This window comes from Amblyraja radiata, chromosome 4 (genome assembly GCF_010909765.2).
Source record: "Amblyraja radiata isolate CabotCenter1 chromosome 4, sAmbRad1.1.pri, whole genome shotgun sequence".
Taxonomy (NCBI): domain Eukaryota; kingdom Metazoa; phylum Chordata; class Chondrichthyes; order Rajiformes; family Rajidae; genus Amblyraja; species Amblyraja radiata.
In genome coordinates this window covers 82,212,573-82,233,488 of record NC_045959.1, presented here as the reverse complement: position 1 = coordinate 82,233,488, position 20,916 = coordinate 82,212,573, and the positions used below count along the sequence as shown (strand labels likewise).

The window sequence follows — 20,916 nt, the reverse complement described above, 5'->3', positions numbered from 1 at the left end:
AACATGGATAAGTGATGTGTTTAGTCAGGACCCTTCTCCAGTCTGAAGAAAGGTCCAGAACCAAAACCGGGAAAGCTGCCTGACACATTGAGTTACTCCAACATTTTGTGTCTCTCCTTCCATTGACTTTATTTATTTATAGTGTATCTGATCTGTGTAGGAAGGAACTACAGATGCTGGTTTAAACCAAAGATTGATACAGAAAGCTGGAGTTACTCAGCATCACTGGAGAGTAGGAATGTGTGACTTTTCACGTTGAGACCCTTCTTCAGAATGAAAGTCATGGCAAAGAGAAACGAGAGATATAGACGATGATGTAGAGATATAGAACAAATTAATGAAAGATATGTAAAAAAGTAATAATGATAAACTAAACAGGCCATTGTTAGCTGTTTGATGGGTGAAAACGAGAAGCTGGTACGACTTGGGTGGGGGAGGGATGGAGAGAGAGGGAATGCCAGGGTTATTTGAGGTTAGAGGAATCAATATTCATAACACTGGGCTATAAATTGCCTAAGCGAAATGTAAGATGCTGTTCCTCCAATTTGCATTTAGTCTCACTCTGACCATGGAAGAGGCCTTGGACAGAAAGGTCCTTGTAGGAATGGGAAGGAGAATTAAAGTGTTTAGCAACCAGGAGATCAGGTAGGTCCAGGCGGGCTGAGTGAAGGAGTTCCGCTAAACGATCGCCCAGTCTACGTTTAGTCTCGGCGATGCACAAGAGTCCACATCTTGAACAACGGACACAGTTGATGAGGTTGGAGGAGGTGCAAGTAAACCTCTGCCTTACCTGTTGGGGTCCCAGGACATAGTTGAGGGAGGAGGTGTAGGGGCAGGTGTTGCACCTCCTGCGTTTGCGGGAGAAGGTACTTGGGGAGTGGCTGGGAAGAGATGAGTTAACCAGGGAATTGGGGAGGGAAGTCTCTGCGGAACGGGTGGAGATGGGAAGATGTGAATAGTGGTGGGAGGGATCCTGTTGAAGGTGGTGAAAATGTTGTTTTATTATTTGTTGTATGCGATGGCTGATGGGGTGAAAGACAAGGACTAGGGGGGCTCTGTCTCTGTTGCGACTGCAGGGAGGGGGAGCTGGGACAGGCTGAGTGACTCCAGCTTTTTGTGTCTATCTTTAGTGTATCTGATCTGTTGGGATAGCAGGCACTGTACCCCAGTACACGTGACAACAAAAGACAGGTGGCACATAGACACAAAATGCTTCAGTAACCCAGCGGGACATGCTGCATCTCTGGGTGACGTTTTGGGTCAAGACCCTTCTTCAGACTGAGTCAGGGGAGAGGGAAACTAGTGATATGGAAGGGTATGGTGTGAAAACGACAGATCAAAGCAGATGTTGATCAAGGGAAAGAAGAATGTTTCATTGTTGGCTGAAGGGAAGGTGGCAATATATCAGCCTGTTCGGCAGACATGGGGGGGTGTGGGGGTGTGACACGATGCACACTCAGTTGCACAGTAACCTCCCAGAGATAGACACAAAATGCTGGAGTAACCCAGACCCGTGTCTGAACGGAGGGGGGGGGGGGGGGGGGGGTTGAGGAGACGCGCATGCGGCCAGGGGCTGGCGTCTGGCGAGGTTGCAGCTTGTTATTTTGTTCTCTCTCTCTCTATCTCAATCAATCAAAGCCGGGAGAGCAGCCGGGTGTGAGAGACAGGGAGCAGGAGGGAGAGAGGCCGAGGCAATGGAAACAACACAGCCTTCTGCTGCACAGGGGTGAGAGGCAGAGAAGAAATGCCACATCACGCCAGCGACTGAGGATTTTAAAAAGGAAGAAGCGAGACGAGATGCTTCTTCATCCTCTGCTTTGACAAACCGTGTGCCGGGCGGGCTGCGAGTGTTGGCGGATCGGTGCTGAGGATCGCTTGGAGAAGGAAGAGCACACACACTCACACATTGCACACTCGTGGGGAAAGCGGCACCGTCACATCAAGAGAGGAGTGATGCTCACACAAAAGCGGGTGCGGTGCGGGTTTGCTCTTGTGTGTCGCCAGGCGGAGGGGAGCGGAGAGCGGGGCGCCGCGCTGCAGGCATGGAGACTGTGAATGGGAGCGCCGAGGTCAAGCCGCAGTACGTGGAGAAGAAGCGGCTGAACCGAGCTCCTTCCCCGGCCAGACCGTTGAAGGACCTACACTGCCGGGCGGCGGCCAAGCCCTCGCTGCCTTGCAAGCCCGGGCTTCTGCCTTCCTCGCCGGCTTCCCTCTCTCTGTCCAAGCAGCAGCTGCAACAGGTCACCGGTGTCCTGGCTTCACAGAGCCGGCCGTCGCGGCGGAGCGGCGCCCCGGGGAACAAGGACAAAGGCTCGGCCGCCAAAGCCGGCGGCTCTTGCTCCAAGACCTCGCTGTCGGTCGGTCACTTCGCCAAGAGGCTCTCCGCCAAAGGGCACCAGGAGAAGGGAGGCAGACAACAGCATCAGCAGCAGGCGGCACAAGGCGCCGATCATCATCACCAGCACAAGGGGCAGGGCAGGAGGGTGAAGAAATGCCTGGTGGCCGAGCCGGGGCCGGTGGCCTCGCTGCCCGCCAGCCTAGCCCTCGCCTTGGCCAAGCCCAGCCACACGGACAGCAGCTCCGACCTGTCCGACTGCGCCTCCGAGCCCCTGTCGGACGAGCAGCGGCTGCAAGCGCAGGAAGCGGCGGGCAGCACCAGCGACGCAGAGTCGTGCGGCGGGTCGAGCGACGCCGAGAACGGCAGGAAAGGCAAAGGCAGCCGGGGTCAGACGGCGACCAACGCGGGCTCGGACCAGGGGCAGGGGCAGGGGCAGCGCCGCTCGTCCGGCAAAGGAGGAAGAGGTGGCGGAGGCGAGGCGATGAAGGTGGGATCCTCGGCTAACGGGAGGCGCGGCGCCAGGACTGGCAAAGCCCGCAAACAGTCCGAGCCGGGGTCGGGGCCCGGCGGCTCCCGGGAGACTGAGCTGCTCCGGGAGATCGAGGAGGTCCGCTCCGAGAATGATTACCTTAAGGTGAGCCTTGAACCCATCCATCCCCTGCCCGCAAACCCTGTCCTATCACCTCACCCCCGCCTCCCTGCAAACCCTATCTCCTCTACTCTCCATCCATTACCTGTAAATCATATCTCCTCACCTCCCTCTATCCTATCCTCTCGCCCTTGTAAACCCTATCCCCTCGCCCCCCCCCCCCGTGCCTGCACACCCTATCTCCTCCCTGCAAGCCCTATCTTCCCCTCTCTGCAAATCCTATCCCCCCCCGTGCCTGCACACCCTATCTCCTCCCTGCAAGCCCTATCTTACCCTCCCTGCAAATCCTATCTCCTCCCCACCCATACCCCACCCTCTTCCCCAAACCTTATCAATCAGGCTCCTCACTCTCTCCCCATAAACGTTGCCATCCAGACCCATCCCCCCACCAAACCGTGTCAACCATCTCCCCCCCCCCCCCAAAAAAACCCCATTGCCACTCAGACACCCCCATCCCGCCCCAAACATTACCACCCACACTTCCCTCCCTGCCCCCAAACGTTGTCACACAAGCCCCTTCTCCCCATTTCCCACTTCCCCCCATCCCAACTTGATTTAGTTATGTGTCCCTGAACACCCTCACAACGCCACCCCCTCTATTTCTTCTGACCAGCTCCAATCGATCTGACCCACCACTAAGATATCTGATAAATGCCGACCAAATTAATTTCATTATATTTTTTTCACCAGGCACAAAATCCCCAATAATCTTTTTGCCACTTCTATCATTAATAATCCTCTCCCAATAGGATGAGCTATTACCATATTAGCGACTTTCTTTAAAAAAACAAATACCACGGTGAAATATGTATTTGGTTGGCGATTTGTCAGCGAGCTGGTGTTTGTGGTGCAGCTAAGGAGAAGCCTGCTCCCTTTCTCCGCTTCTGTGGACTGCCCGCCTGCCCAAAGATAAGATCTTTGCGCCTGCCTGTGTATTTTTAAAGACGAGATCTGGTTTCAAACAGTCCGTCCGTCTTGTTAGTTTTCATACATTTGAAACTGACTAATGGGAGATGGTTGGCGGAGAGGGGAAGGAGGGAGGGGGTTTCTGACTTGGACGGGGGTGGGAGGGGGGGGGGGGGGGGGGAGTGTGCAGGGAACTCTGGTTGGTTCATGGCATCGTTTACTTTTGATTGTGTTTCATGCTTCCAGATGAATATCTACGCGCTTTTATTTAAAGAAAAACATGTCAGTTGGATTTAGTTTTATCTAAATGAGGATTGATTTTGAATGTTGGAACGGGTGATGAAATTCAATCACTCACACATTCGCTACCCGAGGCAAACAGGCTTGTGTACACACTTTGATGCTTGGCTGAAATAAAATAACCTCTTGTGCACATGTAGAATCGTAAACTGCCTTAGTTAGATAAATAATGGAAAGGCTAGAAGTGTTAGTGGTGGGAAAATAAACTCATAGATTGAATACAGCATGGAAACAGGCCCTTCAGCCCAACTTGCCCATGCCGACCAAGATCCCACCTTCCTGTATTTGGCCCATATATCTACTAAATAAAAGGTGCAAGGAACTGCAGACCTGGATAGACACAAAGTGCTGGAGTAACTCAGCGGGTCAGTCAGCATTTCTGGAGAGAAGGAATGGGTGACGTTTTGGGTCGAGACCCTTCTTTAGACCTCGGGTCGAGACCCCTCTTCAGTTCTTTCCTACTGCAGACCTGAAATCTTGTGCAGAACACAAAGTGATGGAGGAACTCAGTGGGTCAGGCAGTGTATTTGGAGGGGATGGGCAGACGACATTTCAGACTCTGATAAATGAATGATGATGATGCAGCCAGCTTTATTAGAGACCCACACCACCCTGGCCACACATTCATTTCACTCCTGCCATCGGGAACAAGATATAGGAGCCTGAAAACTAACACCCAGGCTCAAGGAACAGCTGAGTGACAATAAAAAATCTCTTGATAAAGGTCCCTGCAAAAAATATCATCTGCCCATTTTCTCCACAGATGCTGCCTATGATGTAGCAGTTAATGCTTTAATCAGACATGGGTAAATTACACTGTTAAACTCAGCAACCTAATGGTTACAATTTGTTTTATCCTTCTCGGTGTTGTTCAGTGTGTATTTTGCTCAATGGTTTACTTTTGGCATCCATCCGATGTACTTATACAGCGGATATAAACCAAACTTGCCACAGAAAGTTAAGTGACAATCCCTTTTATGTGGCATTGAGTAACCATTGCCAATCTACATCTCTGTCATTGAAAGTTAGTTATTGCAAGGGTGGTATCTCAACATATTAGTTTTAAAACAGTACAGCCCAGGAACAGGCCCTTCGGTCCACAATGTCTGTGCCGAACATGATGCAAAAATAAACTAATCTCGTATGATCTATATCCCTCCATTCCCTGCACATCCATGTGCCTATCTAAAATCTTCTTAAACACCACTTTTGTATCTGCCTTCAACACTATCCCTGGCAGCACATTCCAGGTGTCCACCACACTCTCTGCAAAAGAACCTTACCCTGCACAAACTTATCCCACACATCTAAACTTTGCCCTCATGTTAAAGCTATGGCCTCCAGTCTTTGAATTGTTAGGGATTTGGGACAGCACAGTGGCGGTAGAATTATTGCCCTACAGCGCCACAGACCCAGTTGATTATAGGTTAGTTATCTAAAATTGGAGAATTTCATGTTCATACCATTAGGTTGTAAGCATCCGAAGCGGAATATGTCCCGCAAAGCTAATTTTGTAGTAAGTATAAGTCAGTCAGGAGTATCTGAATGATGTATATTGCAGTCCATAAACTGACAGATTTTTGCTACAGGTCACATTAATGCTCTGAGCTTCTATTCTTCATTGGCCAGCTGGGCCATGCTAACACCACACTCATGGTGCAAGATAATGAGCACCCAGCAATGCATTACTTGTATACATTGGTGAACAATGCGCTGAACCCGCATGTCCTTTCAAATTATTCTAATAGTGTAATGGCCAGATGACTGCTCCCTGCACAAAGCCGACACAACAAAAGTTTATTCATATTCCACTCAGATTATTTACATACGCTTTGTTATACACTCTGGTGGAAGAATCGCTCCACATTTTTATGTTTGGACAATAAGTAGACAATTGCGACTCGGCTGAAAGCAATCACAGTAAATTAAGTGCATAGCTGCAGCAATTGAGAGGAGGAGAGTACGTGAATTCAGTGGGCATCAGGACTGAGACGGTAGCGGGTCATTTTGTCCGTGAGGGAGAGAAAGGTAGAGGAGGGACATTTGAAGAATACAATACAATACAATACAATACCTTTTATTTGTCATTTGAACCTCACATGAGGTTCAAACGAAATTTGGTTTCTGCAGCCATACAAGAAAAGAACCAAGACACACACCAACACAATTTACACAAACATCCATCACAGTGAGTCTCCTCCTCACTGTGATGGAAGGCAAAGTCTTGTCTCTCCTCTGCTCTCCATTCCTCTCCCGAAGTCGAGGTCAAAGCCCCCGGCAGGCGCTAGCAAGTCCGCGGCCACTCAAAGCCGAGCCGGGCGATGTAGGGCCCTGCCCCGGGTCTTGGTGTTGGAGCCCCCGGCGGGCGCTAGTAAGTCCGCGGCAAATCAAAGCCGCGCCGGGCATTGTAAGGCCCCACTCCAGGTCACTCTCAACCCCGCAATTCGGGCGGGAGAAGTCGCCGTTGCTGGTGCCCCGCAAAGCAGTCTCCCACCGGGGACCCGCGAGCTCCCGGTGCCACCATCCACCGGAGTCGGGTCGCAGCAGCGCGCCACCGCAGCTCTCCACGCTCCGAAGCTGGCCAGCTCCACGGAGGTAGGTCCGCAGCTCCACAGGCTCCGTGACTTGAGCCTCCAGGTCGTTCCGGTTGGAGGCCGCTCCACGGCGCTAGGCCCCAACGGCAACGGAGACCTGACAGGGAAAAGGTCGGGTCTCCATGCAGGGAAGAGATTTAAAAGTTTCCCCCACCCACCCCCCACCCCCCACATATACACATTTAAAAACCCGCTACAAACTAAACCCTCAACAGGACAAAAAAATAAAAAATACACAGACAGACTGCAGAGGCCGCTGCGACGTCGGTCGCGCCACCCACATGAGTCAAGCCTGTTACGGGGAGACAATGAGTGGGGGATGCAGGTCGATTTGGGAGGAAAGCTTGTTGTTCTGCAGGAAATAATTAGTAGTAGTTTGAGGCCTGATATAGTGTTATGGTCAGTTAGTAAGCAGATAGTGTATTTTAAAGAACTGACGGTGCCTTGGGAGAACTCGGTGGATGAGGCTTATGAAAGGAAAAAGTTTAGATATGTAGAGTTGGCAGCAGAAGTTGAGCAGCGAGGATGGAGAGCAAGAGTACATCCCGTAGAGATGGGTTGTAGAGGTTTCATAGCGAGATCAATCACGTCGCTATTTGGAGAGCTAGGAATTTGTAGACAGAGTTTGCATTAAGCCGTATAGCGGATGTCAGAGGTAGCAGAGTAAGGCAGTAGGTGGATTTGGTGGAGAAGAAATAATGTCAGTTGGAGGCAGAAAGGAAATGTATGTCGTGCAGTAAGTGTATTTCTTTGTCATTGTCGTCTGTGTAAGTGTATCCCGGTCTTATGCAAGGGTGATATTTGTGGTGTTACAAGCTTAATGATGGGCTAGAATAAGTTGGCGATAGGATGCAGGAGTTTATCATTTGTTAGAGTGAGCTAATTGGCTAATTTAGTAGATACTGGTAGCATAGGTGGTGAGAGCAGGTTTTGATGGCGGTTGTTCTCGGACGCCAGAACCAACTGTTGAACCTTCCCGAGGTGTTTTGGGCCTAACTCGATGAAACACCAGTGAAGGGAGGTGCCGAATAGGTAACCCCAATGATATACTTGCATCTACAGGATTAGGGTTTATTTAAAGAGCTGGTTAATATGGAGGTAGCTGTTTTTTGCATACAGAGTTATTTATTGCAGGTTGATATATTTGGTTGGATAGTTGTGTAGTGCTTCTTTGCCCTCTACATGAGCTGCGCCCCAGGTTCGTAAACTTTAATTCCCTTATAGGTGTTTTACTGGTGTTTTCTCACACAGATATTCAAAAAAAAACAACACTCAATAAATCAATCTTTTATAGTACCTTTAAGTATTAATTACTATGTGGGCCCACACACTCACTCCACACAAGCCGGCAACATTAAAAACAAAACAAGAATAACCCCACGTTGCAGGCCTGGTCGAAGCTGGAGAGCGTCGCGGCCAAATACAGTGGAAGCCGACAAGTGCACAGTGCAGAAGCTCACAAGATGGCGGGGAGTTGGCTGACCAGAGAGGACCCCATGTGGCAGAAATGTTCCTTCTCCCTCGTTGTCTCCAGGGCTCAGCTAACCGCTGCTCTCACTCTCCTCGTAATCACAAAGTCCACACAGCGACAGTCTTTAATCCACCCCTCCGAGCTGAAGGGGTAGCAGTTAGCCTAGGCTTCTTCTGTCTTCTTCTGGACTTCTTCCCTCTCTCTCCTGGACTTCGATTACCCACAATTCCCAGCTCCCGCCCCCAAACCAATCACCACACAGGAAAAATGATCTAACTCATTAACAACAAATCAAAATGCAGAACACATATTCACAGCAAAACTTATATAAATGTCTTAATAAGAAAAACTAATATGAAGTTACACAGGTCTACACCCTCCCCCTGCTAAACGTCTGATGTCCCTATCAGGCTAACCTACTGTGCACTAAACACATCTGCTTACTTGGGCTCTTTAGATGGATTCTGAACTTAACGTTAATCTTGGTTCACTAGTGTCTGTGGTCTCTGTGTCACAGCATATTTGAATAATCAGGCCTCTATAAACTATCGTCACAGGTCTGTCAGTCGGCTGTCCAAGTTTGTCATAACTGAGGCGTAGGACAGGTTTCACAAGCCGTTTGGCACAGGGTGTCTGGGAGGACTCAGCAACCACAGCCGAGGTGCTAGGGGTAGGGACGTCTCCCTCCCCCAGCTCTGTGTCCACCACAGAGTCTTGGTGTGGCTGTAAGGGTTCTTCCAGATCTTCTGTTGCTACTGGCAGTTCATCCACTTGATCCTCCTCTTCAGGTGAGTCATGATCATTGGAACAGACGCTGATAGCTGTATCTATCATGACCGGACCATGTCTGTGTTCAGCCTCCAGGCCTTGGGTTTGCGGACGTAGACAGAGTTTTAGCTGGGGTAAGTAGTAATTACTCTCCTCTTCAGACTCTGAAGTCTGGTCCTCTTGACTCACATGTTCTGGGTTTTGGGGTTGCGGACGTAGACAGAGCTTTAGCTGGGGTAAGTAGTAATTACTCTCCTCTTCAGACTCTGAAGTCGGTGGCTCTTGACTCGCATGTTCGGGGTTTTGGGCTTGACACTTTACTTTCTGTGCTCTGGTTACTGGTTTCTTTGGTTGTGTTTTCCTCTCTGCAGGAGTAGGCAGTCTTACCAAGTAACCAATGGGAAGCAAGTGATCTCTGTGCATTGTTTTCACTGTGCCTGTTCCTCTCTCTGGTTTCACACGATACACCGGAAGATTGGGCAACTGTGCTATCACCACATAGGGCAAGGGGTTCCATCTGTCCTATAGCTTGTGTTTTCCAGTGATGCCAAGATTGCGAACCAGGACACGGTCTCCTTCTTGCAATGTCTGATTTCTCACTCTTGCATCATAGAGTCTTTTGTTCCGTTCATGGTTTTTGGAAGCTGCTTCAGCTGCTCGCTGGTAAGCATCCCGCAACTCTTTTTTCATTTTGGCCACATATTGGTGATGGTTAAGACCATCCTCTTCCTCCCTGAGGGTGGTACGGAGAGGTTCTCGACTTGCGAATGCCCAGCATGGTCAGGAGCTCTTTGATAATTTTGCTCTCAAAGTCGCGACCCTGATCTGAGTGGATGCGGACTGGCAGTCCGTAGTGAACAAAGAACTTTTCAAAGAGGACTTTAGCCACGGTGAGGGCCTTTTGATCTTTGGTCGGGAATGCCTGAGCATACCTTGTGTAATGATCTGTGATGACCAGCACATTGGCAATGCCTTTGGAGTCGGGCTCAATAGAAAGGAAATCCATGCAGACCAAGTCCAACGGTCCATTACTCATGATCTGTTGCATAGGGGCAGCTCTGTGTGGAAGGCCACACATCTCCCACTGTTCTGGATGTAGGTTGCAATCTCAGAGGCCATTTTGGGCCAGTAAAATCGGTTTCTGACAAGCTGTGTGGTTCTTTCAATGCCGAGGTGACCAATGTCATCGTGCATGGACTTCAGAACCATTGATTTGTACTGAGCAGGTAAGATAAGCTGACTCACCTCTCTTCCAGAGGGTCTCTTAATGACTCTGTACAGGAGGTCACACTTTATCCGAAGCTTGGAACTTTCTCGCTGCAGCAAGGCGACATCAGCATTTGGATGTTTAGGAGCTGGGTCACATTTACCTAGCTTCACTTGAGACATTACCACACTGATGACAGGGTCTAATCTATGGGCCTCTATCAGTTCTTTACGGCTCAACTGCTCAAGCTTATTTCCCTCCACTTGAGTGAGGTAGGAATAAACAGCAGGAATAGCATCGGGGGAAGCACCTAGTTGGTCGACACATCTAGTGGTGCTTTCGCCGGGACCACATGCAGCGATTCTTCGGCAGAGAGCTTTCATCCCAGAAGTAGGAACATCCACCCATCCATCCTCTGTCTCCTGATGATTTCTGGAAAGCAAGTCCGCATCAATGTTTTCACGACCAGGCTTATACTGAACGTTGAAGTCATAGGTGGAGAGGGCAGCTAGCCACCTGTGGCCTGTGGCGTTAAGCCTGGCAGTGGTTAAGACATACGTGAGCGGATTATTATCCGTTCTCACAGTGAATTTGGTGCCATACAAATAATCATGGAACTTATCGACAACCGTCCACTTCAAAGCTAGAAATTCTAGCTGGTGGATGGGATAGTTCCGCTCTGACTGGCTGAGCTTGCGACTGGCGAAAGCAACTGGACGGAGTCCTTCAGGATGCTCTTGATTCAATACAGCTCCCAGGCCATTCAGGCTTGCGTCTACATGCAATATGTAGGGCCTTGGGTCCGCGAAAACCAACACAGGAGCATGCGTGAGCTTGTGGATGATGGTGTAAAAGGCGTCATCACAAGCTGAGGTCCAACGGTCGCTGAACGGCTCTGAGACTTTAAAGTAGTCTTTCTTGTCCTTGAAGGTGGCTTTGTTTTTGCGTTGAGCTGGAGGGTACCCTTTAGTTAGGTCTGTGAGAGGGCGGACAGTGGCAGAGTAGTTCTCAATGAACCGCCGATAGTACCCACAAAATCCTAGAAACGACCTCAGGGACTTTAGGTCAATGGGTTTCTTCCAATTGGTGACGGCACTAACTTTCTCCCGGTCGGTTGCGACGCCGGCGGCGGAGACAATGTGCCCCAGGAATTTCACTTTTGGTAGACAGAATTGGCATTTGTCAATGGAGATCTTGAGTCCGCATTCCTCCAGCCGATCCAAAACTTTGAGGAGACGTTCTTCGTGTTCCTCTAGTGTTTTTCCAAACACTATGATATCATCAAGATACACAAGAACTTGGTTCAGGTTCATGTCTCCTACAGCCTTCTCCATCAATCTTTGAAAGGTTGCAGGAGCATCATGTGATGCCTTGGGGCATCCGCTCAAACTGGAAAAAACCAAGAGGGCAAATAAAGGCTGTCTTTTCTTTGTCTGCCTCAGACATTTCCACTTGGTAATATCCGCTTCTCAAATCCAGCACAGAGAACCATTTACTGCCAGTCAGACAATCAAGTGCATCATCTATGCGCGGCATGGTGTACTGGTCTGGGATGGTTCTGGAGTTCAGCAGACGATAATCAATGCACATTCTCACTTTGCCATTCCTCTTCCTCACTATGACAATGGGAGAGGCATACGGACTTCGGGATTCTTTGCATTATTCCGGCTGCCAGCAGTTCTTGGAGATGGCGCCGAACATCCTCAATGTCTGCAGGTGCGATTCTGCGGGATCTCTCTCTGAATGGTCTAGAGTCTCTGAGTCTTATGTGGTGTGTCACATCTCTCGCTAGACCCCCATCCCATTCCTCCAATGAGAATACATCAGCTCTCTCTGACAACTTGTTGGCTAACCTAGCTCTCCATGCTTCGGGAATGGGCGAATCCCCAAAATTGAAGAGCTCAGGATCAATTGACATTGTTTTCGGAGACTTCTTTGGCTCAATGACAGAGTCAACCAGGTACACTTGGGCTAGCACTGTACCCACAGGAAGAGCAGTTTCTTTTTGAGATTCATTTCTCAGCATGAGTGTGAAGCCATTGGTATGCATAGCTGAGGGTGGCAGGACTACTGGCGGTAACCAGCACACCAGCAGGAAGGTTGGTACTTTCATCAGCCTCCACCATTAGGATGCTTTTATCCATAGGTTGCTGCTTCTCCACTTCACAGACAGCATAGTGTGCTCCTCCAGGTGGGATTCTTAGAGTCCCAGGGCCCTGCCATTTCACTTGGCCGACCACATCCATTGGTGGATTACAAGGTGATGGGGATTGTTCAGAACGAACAGTGTTTATTCTCAGAGAGTGAACCTCATCGTTGCCTTTGAGTTCCTCACATTGGTACAGCAGGGAGCGCAATTCTGTTGTATTAGTGCCAATGACAACAGGAACTGGGTCAGGACTTGGCGAATTAGGGCATATTAGAGCCACCACGGGAACTATTTCTTCAACTCCCTTGGAATTAGGAGGCAGTCCCAGCTCAACTGCCACATAGCCTGTATATGGATAGCTAGTGTCACTCAGTCCCCATATGGCAAGGTCTTTGAGTGGGTGAATGGGCACGTTGGGAAGGAATCTGGTGTGCCAACTCTCAAAGATGATAGTGACTCTGGAGCCGCTGTCTAAAATGGCTCTACAGGGTTGACCATCAATTTTCACATCAGCCATCATGGATGGGCCAACCAGTCCTTGTGGCAGGTTACGAGGCTGCTGTGTGTAGACTGGACCAACCTGCTTCGACTCAGCAAACCTTTTGTGTGACACTTTATCTTCCTTACTTTTGCGCAGAGCACCGAGTAATTTTTGGATTACTTTTGGGCTGTTCTCTGGGGCTGTGCAATGTGTGGCAATATGACCATTTTCTCTGCATCTGTAACAGAAGAAGCTCTCTGAGTCTTTGGCATTATGTGGTTTAGCTGCTGGGCTGGGTCTGGCCTTCCCATCCCTCTTTTTAGGGTCTGCAGTCACAGGACTGTGAGATACAGACATCACAGTTAGCTGATGTTGTAGCTGCAGCACCTGTTGCCTCAACATTTGAACTTCGTTTTCTTTTTCAGTGTCTATAGTTTTCTTGGTGGGTTTGAATTTTGGCTCAGTGTGTGTGTCTTGCTGCTTTTCCCTTAGCTCACCAAGCTCTGCACGAAGCTCTTGAATCTCTGCCTTCAACGTTTGGTCTTCTGTAGCTTTGGTATTGGCTTGGTCTCTGACTTGTACTTGTCTTACTGTTGTAGTTAATTTTCGTCGAGCTGTCTCATATTCCTCCTCTTCACGAATCTCATTTAGGAGCTTTAAGAAGGTAGGAGGTTTCTCTTTTCTTTCTCTCAATCTCAACTGTAACAGCATCATATCAGAGTCAGTAGCACCTCTAATGAGTTGGTGAATTCGAGCATGATCGGCTCTGTGGCTGAGAAGGCCTCCTTTCTGCACTACTTTGATCAACGAGCGTTCCAGCCTCCTTAAAAAGTCAGAGAGCTTTTCACCAGACTGTTGGTGAAGGCTCCTGAAGGCAAAATATAAGTCTTCTCCTGACACGGGCGTGCCAAAGGCACTTTCCAAGGCCTTTACATAGCAGTCAGGGCTAGCATCTGGGTCGTTTAGTCGTACAGCTTGAATTATTTCCAGGGCCGGCCCCTTTAAGCACTCGACTATTCTCTTTCGTTTCTCACGTTCAGAGCAGTCACATTCTTCAATCATTAGATAGGCTTGTTCGAGCCAATGGTCAAGGCTCTCCTCTCCTGGCGGTGTGGGAAGGTTTCCAGAGAACATGCGCAGATGTCGAAATGCATTGTTCTCACTGGTAGGTCTCATCGTTTTTCCCAACAGGTCACCCACTGCTCGGATGATGGACTCTGGGGAGCTTCCTTGTGGAGTCTCTGTAGTCAGCATGGCTTGAACATCATTTACTGATTTTCCTTCATCAGTCATTAGTTTGTTTAGCTTAGCTAAAAAATCTTCAGCTGGGCTCACAGGTTCATTGAAGAGGAAAACTTTCCATTCTGAGCCTCCCTTCACTGGCTGCAGTTGGGGGGGGAATGCGATCTGGCTGTACAACTTCACGGCATTCACAGAGTACCAGGTTGCTGCCAGTCTGAATGTCACTTTGGACGTCCCGTACCTTTACTCTCCCAAGTGCCTTTACTGTCTGAACAGTCTCTTCAATGTCTGCTTGATCAGTATTAGTCGGCACGTCAAACAGGACAAAAGCATGGTTTGGGTCTAAGCATGCTTCACTACACCAGCTATGAAGCTTAGCTGCTAACTGAGAGTCTGCTTGAGTAGCCATTATACTACAACTGCTATAGGCACTTTAATACAAAAGTCGGGAAACAAAAACACTTCTTAAAGGCAAAAACTAACAGTAAATGAAATGGGAATCAATCTCAGCGATGCCTCCATTTTGTGTAGCGCTTCTTTGCCCTCTACATGAGCTGCGCCCCAGGTTCGTAAACTTTAATTCCCTTATAGGTGTTTTACTGGTGTTTTCTCACACAGAAAAACAACACTCAATAAATCAATCTTTTATAGTACCTTTAAGTATTAATTACTATGTGGGCCCACACACTCACTCACACAAGCCGGCAACATTAAAAACAAAACAAGAATAACCCCACGTTGCAGGCCTGGTCGAAGCTGGAGAGCGTCGCGGCCAAATACAGTGGAAGCCGACAAGTGCACAGTGCAGAAGCTCACAAGATGGCGGGGAGTTGGCTGACCAGAGAGGACCCCATGTGGCAGAAATCTTCCTTCTCCCTCGTTGTCTCCAGGGCTCAGCTAACCGCTGCTCTCACTCTCCTCGTAATCACAAAGTCCACACAGCGACAGTCTTTAATCCACCCCTCCGAGCTGAAGCGGTAGCAGTTAGCCTAGGCTTCTTCTGGACTTCTTCTCTCTCTCTCCTGGACTTCGATTACCCACAATTCCCAGCTCCCGCCCCCAAACCAATCACCACACAGGAAAAATGATCTAACTCATTAACAACAAATCAAAATGCAGAACACATATTCACAGCAAAACTTATATACATTTCTTAATAAGAAAAACTAATATGAAGTTACACAGGGCTACACCTATAAAATACTTTGGCTTTGGGCTTGGCTTTCTTAGTTGAGCACTTATCCTTTGAGTTATAGCGCAAGTACTTTGTGTTTTAATTGTGATTTAGGATTGTTGAGACAGGTTGAGATCAAATCAGTATTGCAGTTTTTAAACATCTTGAGTAATACCAACACGGAATTAAAACCAGACTTCAATTGTTGTTTGATTGTAGTTCTGGTATGTAGTTTTATGTTAAGTTTATAATATAACTTCTTCAAATAGACCGTTGAAAAAAAAATCATAGAGAAACTTTTCAGTTGGCAGTGGATAGAGTCCAACATTTGCTGGAATGGTTCCAGGCTTGATATGTTCATTACTAGAGACTAGAGACACACTGTGTGCATGTGTTCCCTACATGTGGTCAGTATCTATTTACAGTTTGTATACTGTATATGGAGCTGCACAGACATGAAGATAGCAGAGTTAGATATGTAATTATATACAGCAAATTGAATCATTTGCATAGTATAGTTGTTCTCCCTGTGTGTTGGGCAAGGCCATGGTACATTTAGTTTAGAGATACAATGTGGAAACAGGCCCTTCGGCCCACTGAATCCTTGCCGACCAGCGATCATCCCATTTACCCGCACTATCATACATATTAGGGACAATTTACAATTTTAACAAAGCCAATTAACCAACACACTGTATGTCTTTGGAGTGTGGGAGGAAAATGGAGTACCCGGAGAAAACTCACGTATTCACAGTGAGAACGTACAAGCTCTGTACAGACAGCACCCATAGTCAGGATCGAACTTGGGTCTTTGGAAACTGTAAGGCAGCATCCATGCTGCCCCAAATGACACATTTGCATTGAGAGACAATTTGTGTGGCCTTTATAATGGCAAGACTCCTAGCACCATCATGTTACATATTGCTTTGGTGAATGAAAATCAAGAATACTACAGATGCTGGAACTCTGATATAAAAGCAGAAAATGCAGAAAAACTCAGCGGGTCAGGCAGCGTCTGTGGAACGATAAACAGTTAACATTTTGGATTGATGAAGGGCTTCAGACCTGAAAACATAACTGTTATGTATAGCTTTGATGGCAATAACCCAGTGAAAAGATGGACATTTGAACCAATAATGGGCACAATGTGCTGGAGGAACTCAGCAGGTCAGGAAGTATCACTGGAGAAAAAACGATGGGCAATGTTTTGGGTCGGGACCCTTCTTCAGGTTGAAAGTAGGGGATGGGTGGAGAAGTGCTGGAGGCGAGAAAAGACCAGGACCAATCAGTGTTGGCAACAAATGACCGCAGGCAGGATGGAGCCCTGGTTGACCCATTGTTAGCTAAGGAAGGTGTGATCTCAACCAATAAGCTGCATGACCACCTGAATATTTCCAGCAGTTTTGTTTTTATTTCAGGTTTCCAACATCTGCAGCTTTTTGCTTTCTCTGTCATTAAGCTTCCTGTGTGGAATATTATTTTGTCACCTAATGTCATTTGCACCATGATTGATTGACCTAGAAGCAGCATCGTTTCATCTAAGTGTTTTCCACAGATTTAGTGGGCACTTTCCATTTCCATCAATTTCCTTAACCAAAATCATAATTTGTGAATTTTGTTGCTGGGTTCTTAATAAAAACAAAGACACGTGCCATTAGAAGGATGAGAGGGCACCTCATTGAAACTTACTGAATACTGAAAGGCCTGGATAGAGTGATGTGGAGAGGATGTTTCACTAGTGAGAGTCTAGGACCAGAAGTCATAGCCTCAGAATAAAAGGACGTACCTTTAGAAAGGAGATGAGGAGGAATTCATTTAGTCAGAGGGTGGCGAATTTGTGGAATTCATTGCCATAGAATAGATAACTGGAGGCCAAGTCAATTGATATCTTTAAGGCAGAGATAGATAGATTCTTGATTAAGGGTGTCAGGGGTTATGGGGTGAAGGCAGGAGAATGAGAAGGTTGAGAGTGAAAGATAGATCAGCCATGATCTGTGGCTGTAGACTTGATGGGCCGAATGGCCTAATACTGCTCCTATAACTTATGAAATTAAACGTTGGAGCTACTTTAGAACAGATTGGCCTGTTATGATAGGGCATAAGGTTATAAGGAATAGGAGTAGAATTAGGCCATTCGGCCCATCAAGTCTACTCCACCATTCAATCATGGCTGATCTATCTCTCCCTCCTAATCGCATTCTCCTGCCTTCTCCCCATAACTGACACCTGTGCTAATCAAGAATATGTGCGGTGGTAACACATTGACCTCTGAACGGCCTGCTGATTGGTCCACATTGCAATCAGTTTACCGTCAATCATTTGGACGGTGTGGTGATGGAGTGTTTTGTGGTTTCTAATTACTGAGATTTTGCCAGGATTTGTATTCCTTGACTATTCTGGTGGTTTTCTACATTTGCTCAAGGATTTGATGGCGACTGTTCTCTTTTAGGTAAATGCGAGGAGGTTTAGATGCTATTTAAGTAAGAAGTTTGATCTTCATAGTATTGACCGGTCAGAGCCAGTTGCTATGGTTACAGTTGAGTCGATGCTCACAATCCTCACACAGCCAGTGGACAGCTGTTTGATTTATTTTACACACAAGTGACTATTTTTGGAAAGTATTATCAGTTGGTTTGCGAACCTTGCACTTGAACAATATATTCTGCAGTGTGCACACACTTATCATGTCATATTTTTGCCTGCTAAGGTACTTAAATAGGATTGAGGTTACATGTCTATTTATGCTCTGCTTAGTTTAGTTTACTGTCAAGTGTACAGTGTAAAGCTTTTGTTGCATGCTAACCAGTCAGCGGAAAGAATATACATGATTACAATCGAGCTATCCACAGATACAATATGAATGGAATAATGTTTAGTGTAAGATAAAGTCCGATTAAAGATAGTCCGAGGGTCTCCAATGAGATAGATAGTAGCTGCTAGGTGACTGCTCAGGAGTTGACACGTTCTACCTCAGAGTTGGGTACAAAACAATAATTTCTTCAGAATGGGGCTTACAACAATGACCATACCTTCGATGCTTCATTGGCAGACATTTTATATGTAGAAAGCTCCGATAAGCAGGAAACTGATTGACCAGTCAATTTGTTTCTCCTATATAGAAACATAGAAAATAGGTGCAGGAGTAGGCTATTCGGCCCTTCGAGCCTATTCAATATGATCATGGCTGATCATCCAACTCGGTATATATTGAAGATATATTGAAGGAAAGTGCCGGAGTAACTCTGTGGGTCAGGCAACCTCTCTGGAGAAAAAGGATGGGTGACCTTTCAGGTCAGAACACCTCTTCAGACTGAAAGCACCTTTCAGCCTGAAGAATGGTCCCAACCTGAAACGTCATCCATTCTTTCTCTCCTGAGATTCTGCCTGACTCGCTAGGTTACTCCAGCACTTTGTGTCTTTCTTCGGTATAAACCAGCAACTGCAATTCCTTCCTACACATACTCTCCTAGATATTGGTTAGATGGAAAATGTTATCCAAAAGCAATCGAGCTGATCTACTTCAAAACAATGACATGGAATTTTTTGTGCCCTTCTGACGACCTCAGTATAACAAAATGTAGATACAAAGAACTGCAGATGCTGGTTTGTACCAAAGATAGACACAAAGTGCTGGAGTAATTCTGTGGATCAGTCAGCATCTCTGGCAAAAATGGACTGGTGACGTTTCAGGTTGGGACCCTTCTGCAGACCTGAACCCGCTGAGTTACTCCAACACTTTGTGTCGACCTCAGTATATCAATCACCTGGGTCACCTGAAACAGCACCTTGTTCCATCAATACCCTACTACAGTGCCAGCATTGACTATGGGCTCACAACTGCAGGAGTGGGACGTTAACTCATAGTATTCTGTTTCAGATTCTTGAGGGTTACCAAATGTTCCATCGTAGACATTCTATTTAATGATTATTTACTGCCACTTTACGATAGACACAAATCGCTGGAGTAACCTAGCGGGTCAGGCAGCATCTCTGGAGCAAAGGAATAGGTGACATTTCACGGGGGGATAGAAAAGCTGGAGAAACTCAGCGGGTGAGGAAACATCTATGGAGCAAAGAAATAGGTGACGTTTCGGGTCGAGGCCCTTCTTCAGACTGATGTCGGAGGGGGGACACCTGAAGAAGGGTCTCGACCCGAAACGTCACCTATTCCTTTTCCACAGAGATGTACATTTTATATGTACGGTAAAACCAACATCACCATTCAACGAATGCTGAAGCTTTGCTTTGGTCAACGTGTTTTCAGAATCCTGGAGCACCCCAGCCCTGTGTGAACCTGGAAAGTTGTTGGCTTCATACATCATTATTTCACTGTAAATGGATATTTGTACATTGCAATGTACTAATTTACATTACTTACAGAAATGTCTGAATAATTCTTCAATAGCCATAAAATGATACCCGACCCGAAACATCACTATCCATGTTCTCCAGAGATGCTGCCTGACTCACTGAGTTACTCCAGCTCTTTGTGTCCTTTTGTGTAAACCAGTATCTGAAATTCCTTGTTTCTACATTTCACTTAAGGGTCCCAGCCCAAAAAGTTGTCTATCCACGTTCTCCATAGATGCTGCAAGGCCTGCCTAGTTACTCCTACACTTTGTGTCTTTTAAAAAAAATAAACCAGCATCTGCAATCCCTTGCGTCCCCATTTAGGAAGCTTGTTGGCGTACCTCCCTGAAAACGCACAACATGATCCTCAGTCCCTTTAGCAACGTGACAGAATTTCAGCAGCAAATGCTTTTATTATTGGGGGTATAAGGCAAGGACCGGATTTAGACCAACAGGGATCTCCTCAGCTACCAGATGGCTGGCTGGGAATCACTAGTGTCCAGGGCTGCCACTCCTGTCTGATCCCGGGTTTTTCACAACTCATTAGCAGGCTCATTTAAAACACTGCAGAGATTCAAGTTTCCATTGTTACACTTGATGGAAAGCCTTCAAGCTCTGAAACCCAGCCATATTTTCCTCAATCACTTAACCAGATGGTAGTCGTTTGACGACTCCAGCCAAGTCATAGACACCACACTTCACCCGCTCCACTGCCACCCTGCTCCAATTTAATGGATACAATTGATATGCAATTAACACTAAGTGGTATAAATCACATGAAAACAATTCACCCGACAAGCCTCCATAGTTCTGAATATGTCCTCCTGTGGCTTGATGTCAAATTGTGTTTGCTCATGCCCCTGTGAACTGTCTCAGGAAGTCTATCACATTAAAGGCTGTATTGAAACAAATTGAAGTCTTGGTTGCAATCCTGATAGAAGCAGCTACAAGTCACTTGAACCGTTGAACTTCCATGATTCAATGATACTTTATTGTCACAGGTACAGTGAACTGCTTTGTTTTGCATACAACCTGGTAAAATCACACAGCAGAACTCACCGGGCAGTACACAAGAGTTGCCACGTTTCTGGCGCCAACAAAGTTACAAAAAAATCATTGAACAGTCCTATCTTCCCTCCAGTTTGCACAATGTTGCTGAACTACATAAACTCCACTTTCCCATTCCACTGCCACATCATTTATTTTTTCCTGATGCCTTGGAATCTCTTTATTTCAGCTGAACATAGATTCAGAGCCCCTGCATACCCATCTCAGTTCATAATTGAT

General features: G+C 47.1%; 1 protein-coding gene across 5 annotated transcripts in view; it reads left to right on the top strand.

Moving 5' to 3' along the window:
• The first annotated feature begins 1,562 nt into the window (after window positions 1-1,562).
• Window positions 1,563-20,916, top strand: part of mtcl1 (microtubule crosslinking factor 1) — a 177,519-nt gene continuing 158,165 nt past the window's right edge. For 4 of the 5 annotated variants that reach the window (XM_033019844.1, XM_033019842.1, XM_033019843.1 and 1 more), the window contains exon 1: window positions 1,563-2,972. In XM_033019844.1, the coding sequence (XP_032875735.1) occupies window positions 2,043-2,972 (930 nt within the window). In that variant the 5' untranslated portion in view covers window positions 1,563-2,042. The remainder of the gene's footprint in view (window positions 2,973-20,916) is intronic. The other variant, XM_033019841.1, reaches the window with a different exon arrangement.